Source organism: Diabrotica virgifera, chromosome 1 (assembly GCF_917563875.1).
Source record: "Diabrotica virgifera virgifera chromosome 1, PGI_DIABVI_V3a".
Classification (NCBI taxonomy): Eukaryota; Metazoa; Arthropoda; class Insecta; order Coleoptera; family Chrysomelidae; genus Diabrotica; species Diabrotica virgifera.
The window spans coordinates 301,667,974-301,689,832 of record NC_065443.1 but is presented as its reverse complement, the minus strand read 5'-3'; the positions used below and the strand labels follow the sequence as shown (position 1 = coordinate 301,689,832).

Below are 21,859 nucleotides of genomic sequence, written 5' to 3'. Positions count from 1 at the left end.
ACATTCGTCAGAGTATATTCTTTTTAGTATATGCGTAGTACAAGCATAGCATGTACCTTAAAAAACATTCTAAATTTCATGTTCTTTGCACATACTTTAAAGTATATTCTCGTACCGAATATACTGAGTACATTCGTGTACGTAGTAACTCGGAATATTCGTAAAAGTTTATTCTTAGAATGTACCTTTACCGAATATTCTTAGCACATACTTATAAGTACATTCTTAACACATACTTATAAGTAGATACTATTCTCAGAATATACTTTTACCGAATATTCTTAGCACATACTTATAAGTACATACTTAACACATACTTATAAGTAGATACTTTTAAAATATCTTAAAAATAATATATATGTATGTATAGGAAGAATAATGTTAGCCTATAGATTATCAACTTCGTTAAGAATAATTAATGAAATTTAAAAATTTATGTATGTAGGTACTATTAATTAAACTACCGAATTCATTATTTAAAATTGTTTTAATTGTATGGTAAAAATGTTTAAGAATTAATTGTATTAACGAAAAAGGAGAAATTGTCGTTTCGCTTTCATAACTGAAATGCATTTACTATTTTGATTAAGTTTATTGAGTATTCTTATGAAGAATTTTATTTTTACATGGAATTGACATTCAGGTAAGCTGTGTGGCTGAGCCAAAACCCACAACCGGCACAAACAAAGCGGAAACGACCGCTGCATACCTGCATAGGGGTTAGCGGGTAGGGGGTTGGGAACAAAGGAAAAATACAAAATATGAAAATAGTTACTGAATAGGCATTTGGCATTTGTGTCTACACTTAACACTAACAATGTCTATGCTGTGTTGTGAGGAAGACCAAGTATTTCAACCAGGAATAGGAACATGCATAATTAAACGTTTTATTTTGTTTGCTGTCAACTTACAAATAAAAAATTCATTTTGGTACTTCAATATTACTTAAATAGTAAGTATGTATATAGGTACATATAAGCAACATATAAATTTTAGTTATTTACATACATATGTTACATAATATTTATTTGGGTACGATAGGTATATGAATATGAATATATAAATTTATATATTCAGCATTTTTATTTTTATATGCACATAATAACTAAATATATATACCTACTTACCTATATAATATTGATATAACTAACTAAAATTTATATAATATTTTATATTTACTTTTTAAGTAATATTGTAGAATGTACTAACTACATTCTCATATGTAATATGTAAATTTAGTAGAAAGTAGAACCTAGGATGAGATTCGGTGATGCTGAAAACATGCTTCTGAGCAATATAGCACTTCCTTGTAATATTCTTCCCATATACTAAAAAGTACATTCTTCCTATATACTAAAAGATGTGAGGTAGTACATTCTAAGTATATAAATAGAAGGTTTATAGCACCTTCTTAGAATATCCTAAAAAGTATATTCTTGGTATATACTGAGAAGAAGTGCGGTAGTACATTCTAAGTATATACATAGAACGTTTAAGTACTGTAATGTAGTATATACTCAGTATGTGCTCTGCACATTCGCAATGGTAATTACGCATATTCTTAGTATATACTTTTTCTGAAAAGTATGTTCTATGAATCTACTAAGAACATGAAATTGTTATGTGGGTTAGTAGGCACCTAAGTTATACTTCTACATGCTTCTATCAAAGAATATGGGCTATATGTATATTCGTTGCTTCTATTATGTTATGATTTCAAGGAAATAAATATATTTTAAAAGTTAAGTTGTATTTTTATTTAAATATTAAACTAATTTTACTACTTAAAATATATCTAATACCAAAAATAAAAATATCGTACGTCATTTTTTTTATTAACTGTATGTGACTGTAGCCTCCCCGCATGTACCTACTTTTCCCTTGATGAATCGTAGAAATTCTAAAAAACGTCAAAATTTTTTATTTTCGTTTCATCATATTTTAATACTAATTAGGTATATATCCTATCCCTAAGTAACACGAACACAAATCCAAAAACACAAAAATTATAATAAATATACCTATTTAAGTATTAGTATATTGGTGTTTTTATAAATATATTTTTTCCACACTTTATTTGCATCAATACATACAGTTGCGTCCGCGAGTCTTTACCCGTTCGTCATCATTTAAAGCATACGAAATAAGTCGGAAATTTACTAAACGCAACGGCAAGTGGATATTATTCCGATCACGGGTTATAGTATAAATATAAATAAAATAATATAAATTTAAGTTTTGCTTTAAAATGTAAATGGGTGCATAATTACAGCTACATTTGAAGTTGCTTAATAAAGTATTTTATTATCATTGATTAATAAATAAATAAACAATTTATAAAAGAATTCAATAACATATTTTCTTTTTGTTATTTTATCCACTTTGGCGGAACCTATCGTAAAATAACATAAGTTTATTACAAAATTTCTAACTCCAATATAAAATTAGTTGTGAAAACAACTGTGTGTATACTATAAAAAACTTAAAAATGCAATAATTCGACAAAATAACAGAAAAAATTCAACAAACTGACGGCCACAAAAGTAAACAAACCAAAACGTCAGAAATTGTACTTAAAGTATATGAAATATGGGGACATCCCCAATCATCTTTCTTTCTATCACTTTTCAATGCACTGAGTCAAAATGGTTCATAAAAATAACATGTGTTTTTACTTAATAACAGGCGGCAGCTGGTTTGTCATTAATTTCATGCCTGGAAGAGAATGATTCTAAATAAAAAGTATGTGTTTTAACCATAGAGTTATATATTAGCATAGAGAGAGTGTAATTCAGAGCGAAGTGATGACACCATCTTTTTTATTTGGATTAGTGCTGTTTCACTCTTACGCATAGTAAAGCTGCTACAGTTGTCCTCCTCTTACGTGCCTATATTCACACTGAATGTCATCATAGATTTTCGATACAATGTGATAGAAAGAGATGCAACAAAACCATGCAGTCCATGAGATCTTGTCGTCAGGAAGCGCGGAAGGTAGGCTCCCTCTATGTCAATATATACCTCTATGGTTTTAACTCGCCAGGTATTAATGACGCACAGGTAAAGACTCGCGGACTCAATAGGTTTGTTCCAACACAACCGAGAACCGTCACGAAACGGTAACGCTTCTGCGCAGTAAACAAAATCCGTTCCAACAAAAATATGATCGTCATCGGATCGTCCTTTCCCACTGTTCCAACAAGAATTGTGATCTTTCGGTGACGGTTTCGTGATGATCATTTCAGTAATCGGGCAAATGCATAATGTGCTGGTTGGACTGACTTGCGCACTAGGATTTAATTCTTTAAAGTTTTTGAGCCTTTGATCGACTAAAAGCACACAAGCTGTCACCAACAAAAATGACAAATATATGATTACCGTCATGGGACGATAACTGGGCGATACAATTACGAACATGCGCACAACAAACGGTACAAGTAGTTTCGTGACGGTTTCTGGACCGTCCAAAAGTTCATGTTGGAACAAACCTATTATTAACTGTACACGTAACTTAAAAGATTTACCAACTAACTTCGTATACTGTCGGTATGCGCGTACCTACTTCATACTGTCGCTTTTATAAAAATTCACTCTTAACATTTTTCGTAATTGCGTTTAAAAATCAATATTATAGTGAAATAATGCCTAATTGGTCTTTACCAAATCCATCAAAATAAAAATGATTTTATTAACGTTTCGACGCCCAAGTGGCTTATTTCCCATTTGAATATACTTGATTATAAAAATGCCACAAGAAAATAGCTTCAGAACATCAAAATAAATAAAAAATATTAAAAGATCAACGAATATAGACGCATCTACAGTAGGAAAAATGAAAGAATACCCATGAACGAACATATAAAACACGCTGTATTTTCCTTTCACCTTTGTCACACAAAAAATTGGCCAGCGCAAGTACATGTAATAATTATTATTACATGTACTTGCGCTGGGCAATTTTCTTTGTGACACCATTACATGCAAGTAGAATACTATAGATTGAGTAATAGCCATTACATGCAAGTAGAATACTATACTTTTTCTACGACCTTTTTTATTTTAATTAGTAAAAAATATAATTATCAACTACTCGAGATTTAAATTATAATAATTTACAAAAATACCTAAATACTGTGTACTCCCAGGCTGAATAATTGGTTGTCTACTATTACCAAATTCTTACTTATTGTAAAAATACAACAAGAAGTAGTCAATCCAAGTTCTGTTCGTTTCCGAAAAATTATAAGCATAAATTTGTACCTACTGTCAGTGAATCTAATAAAATTTATTATTTTTTATTTAGTATTTTTATTACTACAGTAGGAAAAATGAAAGAATACCCATGAACGAACATATAAAACACGATGTATTTTCCTGTCACCGTCTCACACAAAAAATTGGCCAGCTCAAGTACATGTAATAATTATTATTACATGTACTTGCGCTGGGCAATTTTCTTTGTGACACGGTGACAGGAAAATACAACGTGTTTTATATGTTCGTTCATGGGTATTCTTTCATTTTTCCGACTGTAGGTAGTACTACTTAATATAGGAAATGGCTATTGTCGGTGCGGACATATTTCATATAGTTATAATGTGTATTTACGTTTAACTATATTTAATATAATAATATAACTATTGTTATGATCTGCTTCTTATTAATTATTATTTATCTGATTAATTATTTAATTGTCGCAAATCATACATAAAAAAATCTCAGTGTGCCTTTTTATAATCTTAAAAAAATTATCTTCTCTCGTGGGTTCAGTATCTCTTAGTTGATCCTAATCGGGGTAAAATAGGGAAAAGAAATAAAGCCAAATATAAAATAAACATACAGAATTGTCTTTTATTTATCAAAATCAATACTCTAAAATCTATCAAATCTAAAACCTGTGGACACAGATGTCCTAATGAAATTTTTACCACTTAAATATTATTATAGTTAAAAAAAAACAATTTATCGGTTTGTTCCCGATGACTGTGGTAAAACAAACTAAACAAAACAGATTTATGTATTCGCAAGATTAGCTATACTTCCTATTTACTTTTAGAAATATTGGAATTTTAATTCATATGCTTTTTCCTCAAAATTTTAGTTTCCGAACATAAAAATATCTTTCACATAAGTTGACTGACCTTTTGCTTCAATCACTCTGATGTCTTCTCGTGACCCAAAAACAGCTCTCCCTCGTTGACTATGTTAAAGGCTACTCATCAAAGCCCTCTCCGTTCTCCAGCTTCAAAACTATCAGCATACCAGCACCAATTCTCCAACAAGCCCGGCCTCTTTTGACACGTACTCGATTCAAACAAAACTCCCAAAATTCTCTGCTCTCCTTCTCACAATAAAACAGAATCAAAGAGGTATTTCGTCTCAATTTGATCTGTCTCTCGTTCCACTTTTCAACACTATTCTCCACTATCAAACAACCACTGGTACTTGCTAACTACTTATCCACCAAAACGTCGACCTCTCCTCAGCGCTGCCAAATAACATACTGACTTCTTTTTCAAACTCTCTCAATCATCCAATCCACTTTTCCCCTTCCACATTGCCAAGAATCAGAAACATCGACTTTTCCATTCGACAAACAAACAGTCATTTTCAAAATTATTCCGACCATCCTAATTACTTTCGGAGAACCCTACAATATTTACTCGGGTTGAAACAAAGATATTAGCATTCCAAACTTTCTTTTAAACCACCTTTTCTAGAAAGTGATAATTACATCTACCTGTGGATTCTATAGTTCTCGTAATAAACAATCTATTTCCATTTTAAATCATTTCCATATTAAATACATCGTCCTTTTCACTTTAATTGTTCACAAAAGTCTTTAATGGTTCATCGGAAAGCTCATTAAAAGAGAAATCCACTTACATCCAAACTAAATTCTAATAAATATTTACAGCTCAATATACAGGGTGTATCAAATTTATGTGCCCGCGTTATTAAAAAAAAATTTAATTTAATTTTCATTTTGCTTTTGATTGATAAATTGAAAACACAATACTATATATAATGTTATAATACATATATTGTAACACAATATAACTTGAAAAGTAAACACAATATTACTTATAAACTCCAATTGCAACACAAACTGCGCTAATGTCACTGTCACTAATATTAATGATAAACGTCAAAATTTTTAGTAAACAAGCTATAAACGTAAAAAATATACTGACATTGTTACAGTTAAAATTCATTTAAAGATATAAATTACAATAATTGTTGTATCAAATAAACAATTTTAAGTAATTTTATTTGCAGTTTATATACGATGAATTCCTTGAATCTAACTTCAGCCCGTGAGTAATGAACTATTACTCACGGGTACAGTAAGGAGTGTTATTATCTATGAAAAAATAGCGAATAATGAGCATATTATTAAACGGTTGTAGAAAAAATATATTACTATACAAAATTTAATATATTTCAATATTTATTGGTGAATGTGACAAATCAGTTTTTAAATAAACACCGAAACAATTTTATCACATGGAACACAAATTTTTCAATAATATTTACCACGATGCCAAATCTATAGATGTGTTAAAATGAGCGAATACGTTCGTCGGAGCGAGTAGTTAAAAATATTCTCGGAATTAACATTGCGTTCAATTTCATTCGTTCGTGAGCGTGTACGCTCAGCGAACGATCATTCCCGAGAATTGACTAGTCCAGGATTACTTCGCATGTGCACTTTAAAAAGAGCGTTCGCGGTAATCGAGTTCTGAACCAGAGTTGCCAGATTGGGGTATTTTCCCCCATTTTTGGGGTAATTTGAAAGCGTCTGGGGGAATTTTTATAATCAGAAATGGTTGGGGGATTTTTTGGGGGAAGAATTAATGGTTGGGGGATTTTTGGGGGAAGAATTATGGATAATTTTAACGCTCGTGGTAAATTAAATTTGTGAAAGTACATAGAAAGAACTGTATATTCTACTCTCATATAATCGAAGATGATAGAACATATGAATTATTTCAGCGCCCTCTGTTGATAAGTAGTATAATTTTGGTTTACTGTTCTTTACATTTGAGTACTACCGTGTATTAGTCGTACTACTACTGCTCCTAATTCATTAGCTTTGTTGGCGGAGACAGTCCATGACTGGTTTCTGACTGATTCGCATGCGCAGTTCCGTTTTTAAGGGCTTGAAAACGGAACTGCGCATGCGTATGAGTCAGAAACTAGTCATAGACTGTCTCCGCGAACAAAGCTATTAAAATGCGTCAAAAATTTAAATTTGGGGGATTTGAGCTTCAATTTGGGGGAATTTTAGTTTAAAAGTGGGGGATTTAGAAAATCGCATCTGACAAATCTGTTCTGAACACCTAGTTCAGGATTTTGTCGTTCGCGGTAACCAAACTGTGAGTTTGGAACCGCAGTCCAACCGGTCCTTGGGATCTGAAGAGAACTCGGGAGTTCGAATATACGCAGTAGGAATTTGGGTTTAACTCAAAAGTTTAGAAATTTATTGATTTTTAATAAAATCTTTTTTACATACTTTGATGTATAATTTTTAGAGTATTATGATCATAAACAAATAAATCATTTTTTTATATGAAGGTAGAACTACTAAATACTGTATGTCTCTAAAGTTAAATATTTATTATATGCATTTGTGATACCAAAATAACCAATGTAATGTAAAAGGTACTACCTGTAAAAATGAATAAAATAACATTTATCCATGGAATCTTTATTAGACTAGGAAACCCTAATATTTTATTGATAAACATAACACATAAAATGAACTTTATTATTACAATAATTATTAGAAATAATAAAAAATACTCCATGCAATTAAAAAAATTATACAATACCAGTATAAGAGAATAAATTTTACATAAAATCAATGACATACGAGATAAAATCATTTAATTAAAATGATTTTAGTTTTTTCTTCGAAAAAATATTTGGGAAATGTTCTGGTAGCTTATTAAAGTCACCAAAACTTGTTACAATAAAAGATTTCATTAAACCATGCCGACCCGTACTCTAAATATGTATCTTGTTGATTTGATCTAGTGAAATGTTCATACATATCTGAATTAAAATAAACAAATTCATCAAAATAATATGGACGTATAAAAACTAAGTTAGTGTTATGGACTAGTTCTAAATTCGTTCGCGGTGTAAATCAATCCTGAACTGATTCAGAACCGCGCTTCCGTACAACACGAATACTAAGAGAATTCGTAACTAATTCTGGATTAGTCCAGGATCGTTACCGCGAACGAAACTAATTGCTTAAAACAAATTTCACGATTTTACACTTTTTTACGATTTAGTACGACTTCTCTGTGTGTTCTCCGATGGATTTTCAAACCATGTGCTGTCGTTAACTGCTTTAAACAAATTTCACACTTGTAAGGTTTGTCCCCAGTGCGCACTCTCAAATGAACTTTCAAATGGTCTTGCTGAACAAACTGTTTAAAACAAATTTCACACTTGTGAGGCTTTTCTCCAGTGTGTATTCTCAGATGGTTTTTTAAAGTGGTTTCGAAGGTCAATTGCTTGAAACAAATTTCACACTTGTGAGATTTTTCTCCAGCGTGTGTACTCAGATGGTATTTCAAACCTTGTGCTGTAATCAATTGCTTTAAACAAATTTCATACTTATACGGTTTTTCTTCAGTGTGTTTTCTCAGGTAAATTGGTATGAAATCAGATCCATCAGAATTTGCACTTGAAAACTTCGGCAGCGATGGAAGAAATGAACGCGGACAAACTTTATTAAACTATCTCATTCAGAACAAATTATATGAAATGAATAGCTTCTTTTACAAAAAAACTCCATAGAAGGTGGACATGGAGAAGTCTGGATGCAAAAACGTAAAATGAAATTGACTATATAATAACAGACAAAAAATTTATAGTTAAAGATGTCACTGTCCTAAACAGTTTCACAACAGGAAGTGATCATAGAATGGTTCGCGCTAGAATAGAAATTAACATCGACAAAGAGAGAAATACAGCAGAAAAGAAATTATCAGACTCAAGGGAAAAATGGCCAACTAACATCCAATAGAGAGGAAATGCTAGAGATAGTGGAAGACTTCTATAAAAAACTATATACAAATAAACTTCACTTAAACCCGACAGAACATACAGAACAAAAAATTATGAATCAAGTTTCAGAGGATATTCCCGAGATAATAACGGCTGAAATCTATCATGGTTTAAAGAAAATGAAAAATAACAAAGCACCAGGAGAGGACGGAGTAGTAGCAGACGCGCTAAAAATCGGAGGCTCTGCTCTCATCGGGGCAATCAAACACCTTTTCAATATATGCTTAGACAACCAAGCCATACCAGCTGAATGGAATAATTCTATAACGCTCCTCATACATAAGAAAGAAGATGAAACAGACCTCGAAAACTATAGGCCAATTAGTCTTCCACACCACCTTTATAAATTATTTGCTCGAATAATCACTGCCAGAATTAAGAACAAGCTAGAAACATGCCAACCGAGAGAACCGAGAGAACAGGTTTCCGCCTTGGGTATGGTACAAATGACCATCTAACTTGCCTAAAGGTCCTAATCGAAAAAACAGTGGAGTACAACCGGCCGATAGTTCTAGTATTTGTTGACTACAAAAAAGCTTTTGACACTATCGAGCTTATATGACACCATCTTAAGAGCTTTGAGAGATTGTAGAATCGACTACAGATATTCCAACATTATTCAACATATGCAAATGCCACAACAGCAATAAACATCCATGCCCAAACTCAAAAAATAAAACTAAAAAGGGGAGTTAGACAAGGAGACAACATGTCACCAAAACTATTCAATGCCGTAATGCAGCATGCATTCCAGATGTTGGAATGGGCAAACAGAGGTTTGAATGTCGATGGCGAAAGGCTTAACCACCTACGATTTGCAGATGATATAGTTCTAAAAACCGACGACTTAAGGAAGCCCACGAAATGCTGCAAGAACTATGAGTTTCTCAAAAGGTAGGGTTGGAAATAAACTTTGGGAAAACTAAAATGATGACCAATTTAGTACCTAGCGGACCACTAACGCTAGAAAACCGCCATATTGAAACAGTTCACAAATACCAGGTGTCCACTTATATTTTCCCCCATTTTAACTGCCTATAACTTCTAAACGACTCAAGATAGAAATGTGCGGTTTTCGCTGAAATGTTTTATTTTAGTAAAAGTTTTGTCTGAATGGATTGAATTTTTTATATCGCTTTCAGATACGAAAAAAATGGCGGATTTTTGTAAAAAACGTTCACTTTTTTTTAATGGAACACTCAGTACATTTTTTTGTAAATTGAAATAAAGGTCTATCCAGCGATATAAAGTTTTTCAAAATCGGTTGTCAAATCACTGAGTAATTAATTTTTAAAATGAGGGGTGCAACGTGGATATCACATACCTAAATAACATAACTGAGCAAAATGATATTATGTTATGTGATTTCCACATTGCATCTCTCATTTTAAAAATTAATTGCTGTCATTTGGCAACCGATTTAAAAAAATTTTATATTGCTGGATAGGTAAATGACCGTTTTTTCAGGATACAAAAAATATACTGGATGTTTTAATAAAAAAGTCAACAACTTTTTTTTTAAATCTGCCATTTTTTATTTAAAAGCGATATAAAAAATGGTCACTTACCTAAAAACTTGAAAAAACGGTCATTTATCTATCCAACGATATAAAAAATTTTAAAATCGGTTGTCAAATGACTGAGCAATTAATTTTTAAAATGCGAGATGCAATGTGGAAATCACATAACTTGGTTAGTTATGTTATTTAGGTATGTGATATCCACTTTGCACCTCTCATTTTAAAAATTAATTACTCAGTGATTTGACAACCGATTTTGAAAAACATTATATCGCTAGATAGGTGAATGACCTTTCTTTCAATTTACAAAAGAATATACTAGGTGTTTCATTAAAAAAAATCAACGTTTTTTTTTTCAAAAATCCGCCATATTTTATTTCGTATTTGAAATCGATATAAAAAATTCAATCCATTCAGACAAAACTTTTACTAAAATAAGACACTTCAGTGAAAACCGCATATTTTTATCTTGAGCCGTTTAGAAGTTATAGGCAGTTAAAATGGGGGAAAATATAAGTGGACACCCGGTACATCTATCTGGGCCACGAAATACAAATAAGTAGAGACAACCAAACATGCGAATTATCTAGAAGAATAGCTTTAGGATGGGCAGCGTATGGCAAACTAAGAGACGTGTTCAAGGAAAACATCCCAATAAAGCTAAAAAGAAAAGCATTTGACCAGTGCGTACTTCCAGTGCTTACTTATGGAGCTGAAACACTGACATTGACTAAAACATCAATAAGAAACTTACAAGTAGCACAACGAAAAATGGAAAGATCCATGCTTGACCTAACTTTGAGAGACAGAATACGAAATGATGAGTTACAGCGAAGAACTGAAGTGGAAGACACCATAAAGCGCATTACTAAGTTGAAGTGGAAATGGTCAGGACACGTCGCAAGACAAAGAGACAACAGATGGACAAGGAAGATCTTAGAGTGGCGGCCAAACGAAGTCGTGGAAGACCACCTACCAGAAGGACCGACGATATTAAGAGAATAGCGACAAACTGGATTGCAGCTGCCCAGGACAGAGACGGGTGGAGACATCTTGAGGAGGCCTATGTCCGACGGTGGACAAATTTGGCTGTGTGATGATGATGTTTTCTCAGGTGGTATTTTAAACCATGTTTTGTAGTAAACTGCTTAGAACAAATTTCACACTTGTGAGATTTTTCTCCAGTGTGCACTCTCAAATGTATTTTCAAACAATGTGCTGTCGTTAACTGCTTAAAACAAATGTCACACTTGTAAGGGTTTTCCCCAGTGTGCACTCTCAAATGTATTTTTAAATGGTCTTTCTGAGCAAACTGCTTAAAACAAATTTCACACTAGTGAGGTTTTTCTCCAGTGTGGACTGTCAAATGTATTTTCAAATGGTGTTTCTGAGCAAACTGCTTAAAACAAATTTCACACTTATGAGGTTTTTCTCCACTGTGTATTTTCAAATGTTCTTTCAAAATACTTGCTCTGCCAAACTGTTTAAAGCAAATTTCACACTTGCGAGGCTTTTCCCCAGTGTGTATTCTTAGATGGTTTTTTAAAGTATGTACTTGCTTTGCCAAACTGCTTGAAACAAATTTCACACTTGTGAGATTTTTCTCCAGTGTGCACTCTCAAATGTTCTTTCAAACCATGTGCTGTCGTTACCTGCTTAAAACAAATTTCACACTTGTGTGAGATTTTTCTCCAGTGTGTGTACTCAGATGGTATTTCAAACCTTGTGCTGTAATCAATTGCTTTAAACAAATTTCACACTTATAAGGTTTTTCTTCAGTGTGTTTTCTCAGGTGGTATTTTAAACCATGTTCTGTAGTAAACTGCTTAAAACAAATTTCACACTTGTAAGGTTTTTCCACAGTGTGCACTCTCAAATGTATTTTCAAATGGTCTTTCTGAGCAAACTGCTTAAAACAAATTTCACACTTGTGAGGTTTTTCTCCAGTGTGGACTGTCAAATGTATTTTCAAATGGTGTTTCTGAGCAAACTGCTTAAAACAAATTTCACACTTATGAGGTTTTTCTCCACTGTGTATTTTCAAATGTTCTTTCAAAATACTTGCTCTGCCAAACTGTTTAAAGCAAATTTCACACTTGCGAGGCTTTTCCCCAGTGTGCACTCTCAAATGTTCTTTCAAACCATGTGCTGTCATTACCTGCTTAAAACAAATTTCACACTTGTAAGGTTTTTCCCCAGTGTGCACTCTCAAATGTATTTTCAAATGGCCTTTCTGAGAAAACTGTTTAAAACAAATTTCACACTTGTGAGATTTTTCTCCAGTGTGTGTACTCAGATGGTATTTCAAATCTTGTGCTGTAATCAATTGCTTTAAACAAATTTCACACTTATAAGGTTTTTCTTCAGTGTGTTTTCTCAGGTGGTATTTTAAACCAGGTTCTGTTGTAAACTGCTTAAAACAAATTTCACACTTGTAAGGTTTTTCCCCAGTGTGCACTCTCAAATGTATTTTCAAATGGTCTTTCTGAGCAAACTGCTTAAAACAAATTTCACACTTGTAAGGTTTTTCCCCAGTGTGCACCCTCAAATGTATTTTCAAATGGTCTTTCCGAGCAAACTGCTTAAAACAAATTTCACACTTGTGAGATTTTTCTCCAGTGTGTACTCTCAAATGTCTTTTCAAAAGATTTGCTTGGCTAAACTTTTTAAAGCAAATATCACACGTATATGGTTTTTCTCCAGTGTGAACCATCAAATGTGTTTTCAAATGAACCTGTTGACTAAACTGCTTAAAACAAATTTCACACTTGTGAGATTTTTCTCCAGTGTGTACTCTCAAATGTCTTTCCAAAGGATTTGCTTGGCTAAACTTTTTAAAGCAAATATCACACGTATATGGTTTTTCTCCAGTGTGAACCTTCAAATGTGTTTTCAAATTACATACTTGAGAAAACTGCTTAAAACAAATTTCGCACTTGTAATGTCTTTGTCTACTCCCAACTTTCTTATTTTTATTGAATGTTTTTTCTTTGTAGCGTTGACTCATATAATTTCCATCGTTAGATGAATCTTCAATTGGTGTATTCGTAGTTTCCATTTTGGGTTCGTCTTGGAGACAACCTAAAATAAAAACCAATTAAGTATTATTAAATATTTGATTATAAAAATGAAATTGAATGCAATGATCAAATTAAGAGGCTACATCAGCGCGTCATCAAAACGAAAAACGCGTTCCAAGATGGCGGTACAGAGCCCAATTTGAGAAATATGTTAGTATGTGGAAATTGAGGCCCATAGAATCAAAACCTGCTAAATCCGTTTTTTTGAAATTTTTGAGGAGGCTAAAAAACATTAAAAATGTAAATTTCCCAAGATATATCCGGCATTTCTTATCAAAGTAGCATCAATAAATGTCATAAAATGGCACACTAAATTGGTATAGTCATTTTTCTTCACGCCCCTTACATCTTCACAAATTTGTAATTTTAGATTGGATTTAGCAGATTTTGATTCTAAGCCCACATAATATTGCTCATTAACTGGTTTTAGGCGCAATTAATGCACTAAAAGTAGGTATTGGACCATTTTGATAATATACAAGAAAAAGAAGAATTTTATTGTTCATAAAACTATGGACATACCAGGGTCTGATTCTACGTTAAAATTTCAGTAGTATATTATAAGGTTTTGTGCCGAAACCTTATGCCTGTAGATTAATAGATACTTGAACTTTGAAACTGTATAAAGAAAGGGAAAACGAAAAGTTTGGGATTTAGCAGGTTTTGATTCTGATGGGCTCAATTACTCTATAATTAAATAAAATATTACAAAAACGAGCCTGTATCGCCATTAAAAATAAAAAATACACCTTTCTTCAAATAAACTTTTTTATCCCATGACTAGATTTTGTGTCACATTGGAACTACTAAAATTGATTATCTATAAAAAGAAATCGAAGATACACACACCGGCAAAATTAGCCGAACACCTTAAAAATGGGATACGTTTGATGTCTCGAATTTTCTAAACCAGTCCGATTTGAATGATTCTTTCAGTATGTTATAGGCTTGTTATTTAAGAATACCGTTGTGATAATATTGTTGCTAGACAGGTAAATATCATTTTATACCGAGTGTACCAATCATACTGTGTTTTTTTCTTAAAGTTTGGAACACCCTGTGGAATATTTGAGCATATGTAAAATATTAAAATTAAAACTTGATTCTAGAGTTAAGCTTTCTGAACATTTTCCTTTTCGATTCATTTAATTATGTGAGATAATAAAAAAGTTATGTGCGTTAACAACTATCCATGTTTTTCATCAATAAATCCACACAGTAGGGGATGCAGATGATAAATTTGCAATTACTCGAGGGTTATGGGGACCTATTGGATTGTGAAGAGTACGTGCTAAAACCAGAAAAAGGTTTAGTTTTCCATATATTGGGGACTTCATTTTTTAATTTAATTTTCCATTTGAAACAATCGTTTTTTCCGATTATAGCGCTATCTATCCATAATTCGAAAAAATGTGTCGAATAAAAGTTGCTTATTTTTAGGTAAAGAATCCAAATCTGCAATAAAGGCTCCTATTTAAGATTTTAAATTAAATCCCCCACCCCCACCTGCGTAGGGGCTCATGTTTGATGCCATTCGATAGATTTTTCAAAAATATTGAATACGTGTATTTTGCAGTTTTTCGAGCTGATGTTCATTTTTCGTGGATGCTGTATATAAAAATAAGTAGAGACAAACAAACATGCGAATTATCTAGAAGAATAGCTTTAGGATGGGCAGCGTATGGCAAACTAAGAGACGTGTTCAAGGAAAACATCCCAATAAAGCTAAAAAGAAAAGCATTTGACCAGTGCGTACTTCCGGTGCTTACTTATGGAGCTGAAACACTGACATTGACTAAAACATCAATAAGAAACTTACAAGTAGCACAACGAAAAATGGAAAGATCCATGCTTGACCTAACATTGAGAGACAGAATACGAAATGATGAGTTACACCGAAGAACTGGAGTGGAAGACATCATAAAGCGCATTACGAAGTTGAAGTGGAAATGGTCAGGACACGTCGCAAGACAAAGAGACAACAGATGGACAAGGAAGATCTTAGAGTGGCGGCCAAACGAAGTCGTGGAAGACCACCTACCAGAAGGACCGACGATATTAAGAGAATAGCGACAAACTGGATTGCAGCTGCCCAGGACAGAGACGGGTGGAGACATCTTGAGGAGGCCTATGTCCGACGGTGGACAAATTTGGCTGTGTGATGATGTTTTCTCAGATGGTATTTTAAACCATGTTTTGTAGTAAACTGCTTAGAACAAATTTCACACTTGTGAGATTTTTCTCCAGTGTGCACTCTCAAATGTATTTTCAAACAATGTGCTGTCGTTAACTGCTTAAAACAAATTTCACACTTGTAATGTTTTTCCCCAGTGTGCACTCTCAAATGTATTTTTAAATGGAACTTCCGAGCAAACTGCTTAAAACAAATTTCACACTAGTGAGGTTTTTCCCCAGTGTGCACTCTCAAATGTATTTTTAAATGGTATTTCCGAGCAAACTGCTTAAAACAAATTTCACACTAGTGAGGTTTTTCTCCAGTGTGCACTCTCAAATGTATTTTCAAATGGTCTTTTTGAGCCAACTGCTTAAAACAAATTTCACACTTGTGAGATTTTTCTCCAGTGTGCACTCTCGAATGTATTTTCAAACCATGTGCTGTCGTTAACTGCGTAAAACAAATTTCACACTTGTAAGGTTTTTCCCCAGTGTGCACTCTCAAATGTATTTTCAAATGGTCTTTTTGAGCAAACTGCTTAAAACAAATTTCACACTTGTGAGGTTTTTCTCCAGTGTGGACTGTCAAATGTATTTTCAAATGGTGTTTCTGAGCAAACTACTTAAAACAAATTTCACACTTATGAGGTTTCTCTCCACTGTGTATTTTCAAATGTTCTTTTAAAATACTTGCTCCGCCAAACTGTTTAAAGCAAATTTCACACTTGCGAGGCTTTTCCCCAATGTGTATTCTTGGATGGTTTTTTAAAGTACTTGCCTGAGTAAACAGCTTGAAACAAATTTCACACTTGTGAGATTTTTCTCCAGTGTGTGTACTCAGATGGTATTTTAAATATTGTGCTGTAATCAATTGCTTTAAACAAATTTCACACTTATAAGGTTTTTCTTCAGTGTTTTCTCAAGTGGTATTTTAAACAATGTTCTGCTGTAAACTGCTTAAAACAAATTTCACACTTGTAAGGTTTTTCCCCAGTGTGCACTCTCAAATGTATTTTCAAATGGTCTTTCTGAGCAAACTGCTTAAAACAAATTTCACACTTGTGAGGTTTTTCTCCAGTGTGTATTCTCAGATGTTTTTTCAAAATACTTGCCTGAGTAAACTGCTTTAAACAAATTTCACACTTGTAAGGTTTTTCCCCAGTGTGCACTCTCAAATGTATTTTCAAATGGTCTTTCTGAGCAAAGTGCTTAAAACAAATTTCACACTTGTGAGGCTTTTCACCAGTGTGTATTCTCAGATGGTTTTTCAAAATACTTGCCTGAGTAAACTACTTGAAACAAATTTCACACTTGTGAGATTTTTCTCCAGTGTGTGTACTCAGATGGTATTTCAAACCTTGTGCTGTAATCAATTGCTTTAAACAAATTTCACACTTGTATGGTTTTTCTCCAGTGTGCTTTATTATATGTCTCTTCAAATGATGTGCTAGAAAAAAGTGCTTAAAACAAACTTCGCACTTGAAAGGTTTTTCCCCAGATTGCACTCTCAAATGACGTTTCAAAGAACTTGCCTGAGAAAACTGTTTCAAACAAATAAAGTTTTTTTATGTATTTTGGCCGGTAGAACACGAATTTTTTGGGTAACAGTTGATCCGGATGTCGATAAGACTGTTATAAACAAAGAAGTTGAGGAATTACATAACAGCGATTTCTCGCAAAACAAAACGATTTTTTGTATTTTTTGGGTCATTCTAACCAAAAAATGTTCCTACAAGTTTTTTCGTAGGATGCATAGTTTTCGAGATAACCGCGGTTGAACTTCCAAAAAATCGAAAAATTGCAATTTTTGAACCCGAATAACTTTTGATTAAAAAATAAAATAGCAATTCTGCTTACCGCCTTTAAAAGTTTAATGCCCGGTTTCATAATCAGTTAAAGTGGACTTTTAGTTTTAAGTTGGTACCCTTGTCAATGCAATTCATATGGGTAAATGTCAACGTTAAAGTGAACTTTAGTTAATGTTCACTTTAAGTTGATTATGAAACCGGAAGTTAGTCAAATTATATCTGTTTTGAATATTTGCATCGCTAAAAATTTATTTTTTGTTAAAAAAAGCTATAAACATAATATAGTCTTTCCCGTGCCTAATACATGCGTTTTAATGCATGCTACGTAGAAATAGCCCCGCTTGCGCTTTTACCTCCTCTACCTACTCGTTCAATTTTAAATGAGATATCATTGAAAACATCACTCAAGCACTAGGTGTTTATAGCTTTGTTTTAACAATAAAATAATAAATTTTTAGCAATACAAATAATTAAAACCGATATAATTTGACTTGAACTTTCAAATGCGGCAAGCACAATTGCTATTTTATTTTTTAATCAACAGTTATTTGGGTTCAAAAATTGCAATTTTTCGATTTTTTGAAAGTTCAACCGCGTTTATCTCGAAAACTATGCATCATACGAAAAAAATTGTAGGAACATTTTTTGGTTAGAATGGCCCAAAAAATACATAAAAATGTTTTGTTTTGCGAGAAATCGCTGTTATGTGATTCCTCAACTTCTTGGTTTATAACAATCTTATCGACATCCGGATCAACTGTTACCTAAAAAATTCGTGTTCTACAGGTCAAAATACATAAAAAAAACTTGGGTAAGTCCATCTGAATACAAGAGGCCGTTGTACCACCCCTGGCGACAGGACTATCAATTTTGGATCAAAAAATCTTTTGGATCTCCGATTTGTCTGAAAATTGGCATATAGAAAAAGACTAAGTTTTCACTCTGATGGCATATAAAACAACATAGTGTTACTCTACATCCCACCAGACTGAAAACAATGGAAACCTCTGGTTACACCTCCGAGGCTTCTACAATTTGCAAGCCATACGGATGCCGAGACTAAGGAAGATGAGGGAATTTTACAATTTATAATTCACGTCCTATCTGCTCAGCGCGGTAAAGTTCCAACGAGAATGGTTCCCTTCGTACTCCAATTAGAGTAAACATGTAAATTAAAAATTAATAACCATTTTCATTTTCGTTGCTAGCAGTTGCCGGTAGGGCATCTATGCCATTTCGTTCGTTGCAATCCGTGACTGCACGCCGGGGTTTGTTTTGGTTGGATCAGAGAGAGCAGCATATGCGCCTCCTGATGAGAGACTAATAAGTTTCGAAACCGGTAGGGGTGCTTGCTGCACTCTCTGATTGGACTAGAATATGATGCGGCTGTATTTTCATTTTCCAACGAAATTGAAAATGGTTATTCATTTTTGATTTAATGTTTACTCTGATTGGAGTACGAAGGGAACCATTCTCGTTGGAACTTAACCGCGCTGAGCAGATAGGACGTGAATTATAAATTGTAAAATACCCTCATCTTCCTTAGTCTCACCATCCGTATGGCTTGCAAATTGTAGAAGCCTCGGAGGTGTAACCAGAGAAGGTTCCCATTGTTTTCATTCTGGTGGGATGTAGAATAGCATTATGTTGTTTTATATGCCATTAGAGTGAAAACTTAGTCTTTTTGCTAGCAGTTGCCGCTAGGGCATCTATGCCATTTCGTTCGTTGCAATCCGTGACTGCACGCCGGGGTTTGTTTTGGTTGGATCAGAGAGAGCAGCATATGTGCCTCCTGATGAGAGACTAATAATTTTCGAAACCGGTAGGGGTGCTTGCTGCACTCTCTGATTGGACTAGAATATGATGCGGATGTATTTTCGTTTTGCAACGAAATTGAAAATGGTTATTTATTTTTGATTGGAATATCGCTTCTGCGGGACGTAAAAATAAGATATTTAAGATCAAAAAATCTTCTTCTTTTCTTTTTCTCAAAATGTTATTTTATGCAATTTTACAGTGATTTGGTGTTTATTTAAACAAATTTGCATTTTCTATCGTAAAGTATCAATGGAAAACATAATATTTTAATAGAAGGGACTCAAAAATGTTATTATATGAAGACCACAGGGAAAGAACTTGAAGGTCCAATTTTTGACATTTTTCGTTTTTAATACCACTTTGTAGCTTTAATTACATTGTTTCTAAGAATAACACAATACAGAGTAATAACTTGATAAGTAAAAAGATATAAGTGTTTAAAAAACACTGTAAAGGAAAAGAACTTGACATGTCCATTATAAACAGGGAAAAACGTTCATAAGTCAAGGTAATTAATATGCAATATAAATTTTAAAAACTAAATCGTAAACCTACCACCAATATATCAATTTTTTTTCTTTTTATTACTAATTAATTATAAGAGATGTATTTTAACATAATCACAGAGTTTTAAACTTTAAAACTGTTCTCCTGAACAAAACCAAAAATGTGACTTATTAAGTTATTTTCCTGTGGTCTTCATATGGCATTTTAACAAGTTATTTTGATTCAAAACAAGTTTTTGATCACATTTTATAGTGTAGAAAACGTTAAAATACCGTTTTTCACATTTTCCTCCATTCCCAAAATACATCATAATCGATTTGGCTGAAAATTTGCCCACAGTTAGTCAAAACATAGGACTTTAAGTGGTTAGAAGGATTTGAATTATATTCCAACACCAAAAAATATACATACAATATCATAGTAAAAAATATAGGCGTCTACTCTAAGTACAATTAACTCGGAAAATATCGACCTCACGACAAAAGTTGTTAAAAAGAAATTGTAATAATTATAAATACGATTTATTTGGAACAATTTCAGTTCCTACCGAAAATATTTTTGTCGAAAAGTTAAAAATGGCGGAGATATTGAGCAAAACAGGTTTTCCTTTAAAAAACAAGATAGCGCCTAACGTAACGGAGGAATTCATTCGCGATTTTAAATTTAGGCTACTATTGACTCCCCTAAAGATTAGAAAAATAAAATTTTGGGCAGCTCGGCATGCAAGGTCAAATGCTATCCCGACTGGTCTAATATACTTTTGAGTCTGATATAATTGCATGTAACTTTTTTGATATTGTAATATAACTCAAATTCTTCTAACCACTTAAAGTCCTATGTTTTGACCAACTGTGGGCAAATTTTCAGCCAAATCAATTACGATGTATTTTGGAAATGGAGGAAAATGTAAAAAACGGTATTTTAACGTTTTCTACACTATACAATTTGATGAAAAACTTGTTTTGAGTCAAAGTAACTGGTTATAATGTTATATAATGACATTTTTGACTCCATTTTATTAAAATATTATGTTTTCCATTGATACTTTACGATAGAAAATGCAAATTTGTTTAAATAAACACAAAATCACTGTAAAATCGCATAAAATAACATTTTGAGAAAAAAAGAAGACTTTTTGACCTTAAATATCTTATTTTTACGTCTCGCAGAAGCTATACACCAAGTTTCAGAAAAAATCGGAGATCCAAAAGTTTTTGCCTGAATGATTTGACATAGAATGTACGATTGTATAAATATTTGATTATAAATATTTTTTTTTTATTTAGGGTGTTTCATTGGGAAACGAAAATACTTTAATGGTGAATAGAGGTCACCAAGGCGATTCTAGATATACTAAATTTTTTGCCCTACCGACTTTTATATCCGAGTTACAGGGTGTTTTATCGATTTTGCTCATTTCTTTCCTAAGCCATAACTTAAGAACCACCCTGTATATTTTTTTAATATTTGGTACACATATCTCTCATTCAAAACCCAAACGACCGACATACTAATCACAAGAAAAATCCAGGTCCGTATTAACAAAAAATTATAAAATAATTGTGACCTTAAAACAACACCCTGTATATTGAAATTTTGAAAATCTGTTTGCATATTTGAAAAGAGCACAAAAAACTAAGTCTAATAGTTTGCTTTGATTTTTCGGCCAGACAATTTTTTGACTTTAATTTTGAAATTATATTGAATTTTTTTAAGAACTCCACATTAAAAAGCAGGTATTATTACCTTTTAATTATAAATTATTAAATTTATTGAATAAATACTCATTTTAACATGTATCAATATTTATTTACCACATTGGAAAGACCCAATTATTAATCACAAGAAAAATCCAGGTCCGGATTAA

At 32.7% G+C, this 21,859-nt stretch overlaps 1 protein-coding gene and 1 long non-coding RNA gene across 4 annotated transcripts in view; one reads left to right on the top strand and one right to left on the bottom strand.

Annotated features, from left to right (window-relative positions):
• Positions 1 to 8,075: 8,075 nt before the first annotated feature.
• LOC126879183 (zinc finger protein 227-like) overlaps positions 8,076 to 21,859 on the bottom strand; it is a 134,748-nt gene continuing 120,964 nt past the window's right edge. For 2 of the 3 annotated variants that reach the window (XM_050642227.1, XM_050642226.1), the window contains exon 2: positions 12,036 to 13,685. In XM_050642227.1, the coding sequence (XP_050498184.1) occupies positions 12,253 to 13,685 (1,433 nt within the window). In that variant the 3' untranslated portion in view covers positions 12,036 to 12,252. Of the gene's footprint in view, positions 13,686 to 21,859 lie in introns of all 3 variants that reach the window. The other variant, XM_050642228.1, reaches the window with a different exon arrangement.
• LOC126879197 (uncharacterized) lies at positions 12,446 to 16,940 on the top strand. Its single transcript, XR_007696002.1, has 3 exons — positions 12,446 to 12,539; positions 13,044 to 13,127; positions 16,842 to 16,940. It is a non-coding gene; the product is annotated as an uncharacterized LOC126879197 (long non-coding RNA).